Source organism: Nicotiana tabacum, chromosome 1 (genome assembly GCF_000715075.1).
Source record: "Nicotiana tabacum cultivar K326 chromosome 1, ASM71507v2, whole genome shotgun sequence".
In the NCBI taxonomy this organism is placed as follows: domain Eukaryota; kingdom Viridiplantae; phylum Streptophyta; class Magnoliopsida; order Solanales; family Solanaceae; genus Nicotiana; species Nicotiana tabacum.
Window position 1 is genome coordinate 203,819,044 of NC_134080.1, and position 11,502 is coordinate 203,830,545.

The 11,502-nt window shown below is 39.6% G+C and overlaps 1 protein-coding gene across 1 annotated transcript; it reads left to right on the top strand.

The window, feature by feature from the left end:
* Nucleotides 1-2,083: 2,083 nt before the first annotated feature.
* Nucleotides 2,084-2,554, top strand: LOC142164663 (uncharacterized). The gene has a single exon (XM_075222919.1). The coding sequence runs from the start codon at nt 2,084-2,086 to the stop codon at nt 2,552-2,554; it is 471 nt and encodes a 156-aa protein (XP_075079020.1).
* The last annotated feature ends 8,948 nt before the right edge of the window (nt 2,555-11,502 follow it).

Below are 11,502 nucleotides of genomic sequence, written 5' to 3' on the forward strand. Positions count from 1 at the left end.
TTGTTAAAAAGAAGGATCCAACTTGGAGATTTTGTGTGGACTATCGAAGGTTAAATGACATAACGGTGAAGAACAAATACCCTATTCCAGTGGTTGAGGATCTGCTTGATAAACTACATGGAGCTCAATTTTTCTCAAAAATAGATCTACGCTCGGAGTATCATCAGATTCATATGAAACAAAGGGATGAATACAAAAAGGCATTCAAAACTCATCATGGCCTTTGGAAATTTCGATTAATGCCTTTCGAATTAACCAACGCATCGGCAACCTTTCAAGCACTCATGCACAAGGTTTTCAATACCTATCTCAGGAAATTTGTCCTAGTATTTTTTGACGACATCCTCATCTACAATGTGACCCTGGAGGATCATGTTAAACACTTGAGAGTAGTGTTTGACGTTCTTAAAGAGAACCAGTTGTTTGCAAAGCAATCCAAATGCAGTTTTGGGGAGGATTAGATTGAATATTTGGGCCATATCATTTCGAACCAAGGTGTGAGTACTGATCCAACACAGATCGAGGCAATGATTAATTGGCCTTGTCCAGTTAATATTAAAGGGGTTGAGGGGTTTTCTTGGACTAACCGGGTATTATCGCAAGTTTATTAAAAACTTTATAGCTATCAGTAAACCTTTAACAGATTTACCCAAAAAAGGAGTTTTTTCATGGAATGAAAGTGCTACTGTTGTATTTGAGGAATTGAAGAATGCAATGGTGCATGCCCCAGTTTTAGCACTACCAGATTACACAATTCCTTTTGTTGTTGAGATGGAGTGGTACAGGATTATGAGCAGTACTAATGCAGAACCATAAAGTAATTGCATTCATCAGTCAAGGGCTTAGTCCAAGACATTTGGGTCACTCACCATACGAAAAAGAGTTGTTGGCCCTATTGGTTGTTGTTGAGAAGTGGAGGCATTATCTCCAACCCAATCATTTTATCATTAGGACGGACCATTCCAGCTTGAAGTTTCTAAAGGATTAATAAATAACCTCAACATTACAGCATAAAGGGATTTCCAAACTAATGGGCTTGAATTATGAGATCCATTACAGGAACGGAGTAGATAATGTAGTGGTTGATGCCCTGTCGAGAAAATAAGAGTTTATGGAGGAATGTAATGGTCTTACTTTAGTGCAGCCCAAATGGGTATAAGAGGTGCTGGAAAGTTATTGTGAAGATGTTGAAGCCTAGGACATCATTAAACAACTTAGATTAGATGCAAGCGCAATTCCAAATACATTATTGCAAAAAGGGATCATCAGGTTCAATAGTTTAATTTGGGTGGGCAGCAGCAAAGGATTAAGAAAGTCCATCATTAAGCAATTGCACGCTATACCATGGGGAAGGCATTCTGGTATTACAGTAATGCAAAAAAGGGTAAAGCTCATTTTTCTTTTGACCTACTCTAGGGAAGGACGTAAAGGAAGTGATACAAAATTGTATGATATGCCAAAGAAACAAGGGGGAACATGTGCCTTATCCAGGGATTTTACAGCCACTACTAATACCCTCGAAGGCTTGGGAACACCTCACTGTGGACTTCATCGAAGGCCTACCTAATGTTACACGGGAAGGACTCAATCTTAGTGGTCATACACAGGTACACTAAGTATGCTCATCTATTTTCCCTAATTCATCCTTGTGATGCAGCACAAATAGCTTTGTTATTCCTAGACAACTTTTGTAAATTACATGGGATTCCAAGCTCTGTCCTTTCAGATAGAGATCCCATCTTTACTAGATTCTTTTGGAAGGAGCTTCTCAAGGGGATACAAGTGGAAGAACGTTTGAGCTCAGCATATCATCCACAAACCGATGGCCAATCAGAGAGGTTAAATCAATGTGTGGAATCATAATTGAGGTGCATGACATGCCACAAACCACGTGATTGGAGCAAGTGGCTTCCCATGGCAGAATTTTTGTACAACACGAACTATTAGTCGGCAATAGGAATGACACCATTTAAGGCTTTTTACGGCTTCGACCCTCGTCAACCCTCTTTTGAGCTAGTAGCAGACCCGACTGGAGTCAGTAGACCAAATCTTGAGAGAAAGATAGTTACTCAACAAGATTCTCATGGACAATCTGACCAAGGCACAAAATAGGATGAAGCAATACGCTGATTCTAAGAGAAGTGATAGGAATTTCGAAGTTGGAGACACGGTGTTCTTGAAACTACAACCCTATCGGCAAACATCAGTTGTAATCTGCCGGAATTTGAACTTGGTGGCTAAATTTTATGGGTCTTTTGAAGTGCTCCGCAGAATTGGCATGGTCGCTTATGAGATCAAGCCTCCATTGGGATCAAAAATTCACCCCATTTTCCATGTATCTCAGTTAAAGAAGGCAATGGGAAATCATGTGCAACAATCAAAGGAACCACCAATTTGCACTGATGATGGTCAGTTCTTGACTGAACCAGTAGCCATCTTAGACCGCCGAATTGTGAAGAAAGGCAACAAAGCTTCTACCCAAGTCCTAGTTCAGTGGGAAATCCTTTCCAAGGATGAGGCTACATGGGCAGATTACACTTTCCTCACACCCTAGTGTCCAGATTTTGATCAGTAATGCAGAAGAAAGGACAGAAGGGGGATAGAATGTCACGAATTTAGTCGTGACTACCTACTTAGGACCTAATTACATTATATTAGATTACTATACTAGCTCCGATAATAGGCGCCATTGTAAGCACGTGATTTTTGCCCTATATGAGAAATACTCCCAAAAAAAATGCAAAATAAAATAATTTTCCTTGGTGTGCAATTTTGAGTATTTTTGTGATATTTTTGGATAATTATTTGTATTTGTTTGTGTTTGCTTATTTGCTAAATTAATAAAAAATATAAAAATATGTCGCATTTTGCATGTGCATGTAGGATTCAATTCTATAATTGTTAATAATTAAATTAGTTTTACAAAAATTAAAATTACAAAAAAATAGGCATCTTTTGCATTTTTAGCATTTAATGTCCAAATGAACAATTTTATGCTTAATTATTACTTAATTGCGCGTTAATTGTTATTGGGAGTTAATTTGCGATTTTATAACTTAATTTAGTTCTTAATAATAATTTAAGTATTTTTATAATTTAGTTTTAGAAAATAAAAAGAAGAGAGATAGACAGAAAAACATACACAGATACGAGAGAATACAGAAGAGAAAGAACGAATCTGAACAGAAAGAAAATAAGAGAGAGAGAGAGAAAAAAAAGGCTGAGCATTTAGAGAGAGAAAATTCCGAAAAAATATTTAAACTTTCAAAAAAAAAACTAAAAAAAAAAATCTTTTGCTTTCTTTCATTGTTTGAAATCAGAATTAATTGTTTTTCATCAAAGCTTGAAGCTTTTGTTTTAAGATTAATACTCCACCGGTTTGCAAACTCTGTTCCTGGGTTGTTACTGCTATTGGACTTTTGTTGTTGTGCTATATTGTTATTACTGCGTGGCTGACTTTCTTCTTCTTATATTGGCAATACCAGGTACACAACTATAATTTTGGCATTTTGTAAGCTGAAATAAAGAACGGAATATTAAATTTTTAATTTAGTTTTAATTTTTTTTTTGTATTGTATTTAGATTATTCATGTATTATTATTCTGTCAATCACTGTCATTTGGCATAATTAGACATGTTATAGCGATATATTAAATAACGCCTTAACCGAATTATTAGGAAATATATTCAAGACGGATTACTAATTAAAACTGTTTAATAATCAAAATAGAAGAAATAACGTAAAAAATGGCGTTATTGAATCCGTTTGGCAAAAATTGATTAATTCCTTATTCATAAGGTTTTTGTCAACATTAAGTTAACCGGAATCATGTAGTTAATTTCAGTTAAAACATGAATTAATTTGCAAATCAAGTATTAGGACATGATGTGAATTAAAACAAAGTTAGTTAAGTTTAAATTGTTTAACTTTTAGAAATATGGTTTAGTAATCAAGTTTTTTTTTTAATTTTCAGTATTTGTAAATAATTAATTTCAATAAGCTTAAGTCATACTAACAATATGTTTTAATCCAACTATGGGATAATTAGTTTTTTTTACTTTTTGGGCGATTCCATGTTGTTCGTAATTATCATTTTAGTAATATTACTTTCCATTAATATTTGTTTTGAATTAGTAATTAATATGTTATTTTTAAGTATATAGAGATTGACTTCATAATTATGGACAAACTTAGTAATAATAAAGATGTAGTCATTAAAGGGTATTCATAAAATAAGGGAGGATCTCGCTAACAAATAAATAAATATAAATAATACAAAAAATTGCAGTCCTCCAATCTTATTTATTTATTTTTTTATATAAGAAAATACCTAGATTTCAAGATGGGCGATTTAGTAAAATTCACGGTCTTACCTAATAATATCATAACGCGTAGTATTTTGGCGCATATTTAATAAGGTTATTTTCTTGAATACGGGTGTACATTTATGTAACCCAAATCACGATCTTGACGAAGTCAAAATGCATCAACAAATCACGCATGCACTGGTTGTGGCGTGGCTCGAGATGCGTTTTCACGACGTTGCAATTTTATATAAAATAAATAATGATAAAAGCGATTTTTAAAAGTTAAATTTGCACATAAGTTTATAATATAGTCAAGCCAAATATAACAGTTGAGCGACCGTGCTAGAACCACGGAACTCGGGAATGCCTAACACCTTCTCCCGGGTTAACAGAATTCCTTATCCAGATTTCTGGTTCTCGGACTGCAATACAGAGTCATTCTTTTCCTCGATTCGGGATTAAAATTGGTGACTTGGGACACCCTAAATCTCCCAAGTGGCGACTCTGAAATAAATAAACAAATCCCGTTTCGACTGTCCTTTAATTGGAAAAAAACTCCTTGTAGCCTCGCGGGGCGGAAAAAGGAGGTGTGACAGCTCTGGCGACTCTGCTGGGGATTTTTATGGTAACCCAGAACCACTGGTTCGGGGTTAGAGATTCGAGCTTAGATAAATTGTTATATTTGGCTTTATCTGATTTTTACATGTTTGAGCCTAATGTGCTAAATGCTGCTTTTACCGCTTTGATATTATTTGACTGTATATATAAATTGTGCCGAACTCTTCTCTCTTCACCTCCGGGGATGTGCTTACTGGTTGAGACTCCTTATTCTGTTAGTGTTATACCCTGAAATAAGAAAGAGGTCGGACAAGTTACGAAGCCGGATGGCCTTTTGGTTCCCGGTAAGTTGCCCCCTCCTCGACTCGAGTTGTCCGCTCGGGTACACAGTCTAGTACACTGACCCAGGTTTTGAATATAGAATAACGTGACTTCATGTCGGATCCCTAGTAGGAACGCTTATTTGCATCACGTTGCATTTGACTTAGGGGACTCAACACAGGGGTTGGGTCCGTCTAGGACTAGCAACCTGAAATGAAAAGACCATTCTGATGCATCCTACTTGCTCTGTACATATATTTGTTTCGAACTTGCATGTTGACCGGTTTCTGAATCTCGGGAATGTTGGAAAATTGAAGGAAAAAAAGGGAAAAAGAATATATCAGTTAGGGAGTTAATTGATTATTTTAGAAAAAAAACCAATGACCAATTACTGGCGAAACTCTGCCGAAATTTTGAAAAAAAAAGAGGAAAATATTTTATTTTGTCTTACTAAAAAATATAGAAAAAAAGAGTCTTTTATTTTTTTTGGAAAAATAGATTGTTTTATTGTTTGTTGAAAATGAAAAAAAATCATTATTTTGTCTTTTTCAAAAATAGAAAAGGAATATAGATTGTCTTGCCAGGAAAAAATAAAAATGGAAAAGAGTCATGTTTTAAAATAGTTCAGTTAATTTGCCCGAACTACGCGGGTTTGATTCTCACCGTATGTGAGATACGTAGGCAACCCTCATCGGGTCCAACCCCCCCTTTTGCTAAAAAAAAGCCAAAAACAAATTAAAAAAAACAAACAAAAAAAAACATGTCAAGATTTTTAATTTTGTCATAAATAAGTCGGGTGATGTCCAACTTCCCCTTTTACAAAAAAAAAAAATTAATAGCAAAATATATATGTCAAATTTCTAAGAAGTCGGGTGACGCTGTTTTATGAAGACATAGCCGAATGTTCCCGAAGGGGACGCCGGAAGGCTGACTTTGCATAAACAACCACCTTTGGTCGTATTTTGATTTTTGACCCTCACAGCCTTAAAATTTTCGCCCCTGAGGCGCAGGAAGGCCGTATCGCAATATCGGGTCTTTTATCTAAAAATATTAGAATTAAGAATTGAGTTCTTCATTTGAAATATAGGGTTAATTTTGAGTCGATAATATAGATAGTAGTTTTTGGAGTTAAATAAAAGTTTTCTTTTGCTTAAACGCTTTAATAAATGTGCAGGATGAGCACGACAATAAATGAGCCTTTTCAATAATGACCAAAATCCCTTTTGAGCTGCAATTGTGGTGGAATGATTTGGGCAAAGAAGGGCAAGACGAAGTGAGAAAATATTTGAAAGACCTTCCGGATTTATTAGACATTTAGCCTCGGGGGGATATCATCAGGGCATTGGTCGCCCATTGGGATTTGGCACATAATGTGTTTCATTTTTCAGACTTTGAACTCACCCCAACAATAGAGGAAATAGCGGGGTACATTGGAAGTGACCAATCTCCATTGAGATTCAAATACTTGATTGCTCCTAGGGCCATTACCATACATCGATTCCTGGATTCCTTGAAAGTACCCCGGACAGTTCATCACTCAGATTTTGCAAAGGGTTTCTGCAGTTTCCGCTTCGTGTATGATAGATATGGCCATGTGGGCGGGTTCAATAATCCAGACTTTAAGCTTTGCAGCAGAAATAGCCAACAAAAATGGGAGGAACACAGGCGAGTGGCATTTATGGTAGCTTTTTTGGGTCTCGTAATATTCCCAAGGAAAGATGGTAATATTGATTTGAAAGTAGCAGGCGTCGTCAGTACTTTGCAAACCATGGGGAAAAGCACTTTAGCACCTATGATTGTAGCTGATATCTTCAGAGCTCTCACTGCGTGCAAAGCTGGGGGCAAATTTTTTGAGGGATGTAACTTATTGTTACAAATGTGGATGATTGAGCATTTGTGCCCGCGCTCTCAGTTATTGAGTTATGGATCGGATGAGAAAACTTGTATAGGGGAATTTTGTACGAGAATCAAAGGGGATGGTCTACCTGAAGGAGTCACGGCTTGGGCATTATTATTTCGGAACCTCGAGGCTAGCCAGATACAGTGGGTGCTTGGATGGTTGTCTGTCGAGGAAGTCATATATATGCCAGCAGCCCGACCGCATTTTTTGTTAATGGGACTCAAAAGCATACAACCTTATGCACCGTATCGGGTTCTGAGGCAACTCGGTAGATATCAAGTAATACCAAGAGATGAAGATTTGAGTACCCAAGTGGTCGAAATTAGTCCTGACGGTCGATTCCCCGAGGAAGAGGTTCGTCAAATTTGGAGTGAGTGTCAATATTTGATGGAAAACACTTGTGTGTCCGATAGGGTCAGAGGGGAAATTGCCCCAGGGTATCACGAATGGTTCAGAGGTGACGTGGCATATGGGAGACCGGATAAAAGACCTCATCTCGAAGATTTTGCCAAGTCGTCCCAAGAGCATGGGATTGGTTAGCAAAGGAAGAAAGCTATCGAGTTGAGATTGGTAAATTAAAGCAACAAGTCGAGAGTCTGAAATTCGAGAACAGTGTACAGGTTGCCGAGGATCAAGGTGAAAAGAATAGACTAGCCAGAGAAAATGACGCTCTTAAGGCCCAAGTCCGACAGTTGAAGATAACCATCGATAAGCAACCGAGGAGCCGATCCGATGAACAATTGGTAAAAAGATTGGAAAGCGAAGTCAGAGAATGGCGGGATGAGCTAGGAAAAGCTGAAAATGTCATGGCAGAACTTAAAGCACAGTGGGCGACAAGAACCGAAGAGCATCGCCAATACTTGAATCAGTTGAAAAGGGACCATGAGAAAATTGTTGCCAATTTAAAGAGAAAAGTAGTTGCCCTTGAAGGTAGAGCGGTTAGGCAGGCTAGAGACTTCGAAACTGAAAGCGGACATTGTTATAACTTGTTAGCCCAAATGGAGGCAGAAGTGCAACAGCTGCAAGACCAGCACTTGCAAGACTCCCGAGCTTTAAAGACGTGCAGCGATCAGATAAGACGTTTGCTCATAGAAAAGAAGCAAACAAAAGACAGGATTAGAGCCATTGCTCATGCTATTGTCAGGAGATGCCGGGTTTGTGAAGACATGACCCGTACTACTTTTATCTCAGCAGTGATGATCTATGTGAAGCGAACCATGAATGAGTTAGAGCAGCTTGAAAGGGATTTGGATCCTAGACCCGCGGCGAGGCCGAACGACGCCCCGCGGATACCTAAGTTTGAAGCATTAGAATATGCATAGTCCGTGTCTGTGATTGTCTACCATTTTGAGTCAGTCTTTTGTACGTCCGTTATCTTTCTGGATTGAGTATATTTGCAAGCTTAGAGTTTTTGTTTGCTTTCAGATTGCGTTTGTTAGTTTCTTTCCAAAACAAAAGATGTCGAGTTTGTAAGAGTCTGTTTATTAATGAAAGTTGAGCATTTTATTTCCACCCTTATTTTTACATTTATCTTCATGAACTACGCTTGGTTTGATTCGTGCGGGGTCACGATACGTAGGCAATCTCCATAAGATTCAACCATAACCGAAAAGAAAACAAAAAGAATGAAAAGGAAAATATAAGGAAAACCAAGAAAAATAGAAAGAAAGAAAAGAGCGGAAAAACAAGGGAGAGAAAAGAAAAGCACAAGAGAGGGATAAGGCGAGGAGAAGAATAATGAAACAAGGAATGAAATGCCGGGATGACGCATGCAATCGGGAAAACGCATAATAGAAAGGAATAACTGTATAAGTGCATTCATGCCAACGTGTGGTTGTTAAATCTGTTAAGACCTAATCGCTAACAAAGTGGTTGTCTAAATATGTGATACCACGCAGGTGGTTAATTGATTGGCAATTCTGGCAACTCATCCATACAACACCCGGTCGAAAGATCAAGTAAAAATGACAGGGCAGGATTCGGAAATCAGCATCGTAGACCCTTCGAATGAGGTTGAGGTAACAGATGTGGGTGCTATGAAAGAAGAGATGAGGAAATTAAAAGCACAAATGGCTGAAATGCATCAGGCATGGTCGCAGGGACACCCAACACCACTATATCCTGCCAACCCATCTTACATCCCACCCTTGGCTCAAGCTCAGGAGCCTATCACTCCCCACGCATCTTCAGCTTTCCCTTATCAGGCCCAGGGTTATGGTACCACGTCATACGCTCCCCCAGCTCCACCCTCCAAACAAAACCCTCCACCAACCATGGTTCCCGTCTTTGTGGCACCTCCCCCAGCTCCACTACATAGATCATCCAGTGAGCCGCTATTCCAAGCTTACGATACCCAATATTACCCTCCTGAACCCACTTTCAAAGCGCCTGAGCCATATACCTCCTCTCCCCATTTTGAAATCCCGGGAGAAGTTGAGAAACCGGTTAAGAATGCAGAACAAGAGGAGGTGATTCGTAAAGTCAAAAGCCTGGAGCAATCCTTCAGGAATATGCATGGTTTAGGAAACCAAGTTAGTGTCGCATACAAAGATTTGTGCCCTTTTCCTGATGTACAGTTGCCTGCGGGGTTTAAAATGCCGAAGTTTGACTTATATGAGGGGCACGGTGACCCAGTAGCCCATCTGCGTGGTTTCTGTAGCAAAATGAGAGGGGCTGGGGGAAAAGATGAGTTGTTGATAGCATATTTCGGGCAAAGCCTGAGCGGGTCAGCGCTAGAATGGTACACGAGGCAAGACCCCGGCCGATGGTATACATGGGATGATTTGTCCCAGGCATTCATCGGCCATTTTCAATATAACCTCGAAATAGTCCCTGATCGTCTGTCATTGTTGAAACTAGAAAAGAAGCCTGGGGAAAGTTTTAGAGAGTTTGGTTTCCGCTGGAGGGAACAAGTTGCAAGGGTTGATCCTCCCATGCGGGAGAGTGGGATGGTAGATTACTTCTTGCAAACATTGGAACCTACCTATTTTGGTCATCTAGTGACATCTGTCGGGAAGTCGTTTAATGAAGTGGTAAAGATGGGAGCCATGATTGAAGAAGGATTGAAATCTAACAAGATCTTGAGCTACTCGGCGTTGAAAGCAACCACCCAGGCCATCCAAAGCGGTACTGGTGGTGTGCTGGGGAAGAAGAAGAAAGAAGAAGTTGCTGCAGTTGAAGCTAATGTTTGGTCCAGGCACAATAACCGTCCACTCTACTACAACCAACCCAGACCCCATCACCCAAACTATCAATATACCCCATATGGTCCACCGCAACACTATTATCCACCACCAGAACCACACTTTTCTATTCACCACGCCCAGACCTACACTCAACCCCCAGTGCACTCGCAATGGCGTACACCAAGTCCCCAAAATACACAGCCACACCCACAAAACACCTATCCACCTCCCAGGGCTAACATACCAGGAACCAGCTTCCGCCCAAACCAAGCTTTTAGAAATGAGAAGGCCCCAAACAAAAAAACATTTACTCCGCTGGGAGAATCTTACACTTCTCTTTTCCACAGATTGAAACAGTTGGGGATGCTGACCCCAGTTGAATCCAAAGCACCAAATCCTCTTCCCAGAAACCTGGACCACTCTGTTAGCTGCGAGTATTGCTCAGGGATGTCGGGGCACGATACTGAAAAATGTTGGAAGTTAAAAAACGCAATCCAAGAGCTCATTGATAATCGCCGTATTGAGGTACAGGCTCCAGAGGCCCCGAACATCAATCAAAATCCGTTACCAGCGCATTATGAGGCCAACATGATCGAACTGATACATAAGGGGGCAGAGCCTAAGAAACCTTCGCAGGTGGTTATGGTGATTCGTTCTACGGAAACCAAAGAAAAGACAGTGAGTGCAAGGCCAATGGTTCAGTTGAAAGCAATAAAAGACAAGCTAGTGCTAGTAATGGGAAAGGAACCGTTTGCGGCCAAGAAAAAGCAGGAGCCAGTCAAGATAGTGGTACCAAGGTCAGTATCCGCGCCCGTGGTGGTTGTGAAGAGAATCTATGTAGAACCGGTTGTCATAAAACTGGTAGTCCAGTTACCCATGGTTTATAGCAAAGCCGTACCCTGGAAATATGACAAGGTAGTGGTGACATACAAAGGAAAGGAAATTGAGGAAGAAAGTTGTGAAGCACAGGGACTGACCCGGTCGGGACGTTGTTTCGCCCCCGAAGAGTTGAGAAAAGCTAAGGGCGCAAAAGACAATCCTGTGCCAGTTAAAAGTGGTGTAACGGAAGAAGAGGCAGAAGAGTTTCTGAAAAAGATGAAAGGACAAGATTATTCCATTGTTGAGCAACTGAGAAAAACACCAGCCTAAATCTCGTTGTTGTCATTATTAATTCATTCTGATGAGCATTGCTGAGCTTTAATGAAGATATTGAATGAGGCTCATGTGCCT

Bases quoted from the DNA above. Each gene is read 5' to 3' on its own strand.
- LOC142164663 (XM_075222919.1), top strand. From the start codon at position 2,084: ATGGACAATCTGACCAAGGCACAAAATAGGATGAAGCAATACGCTGAT.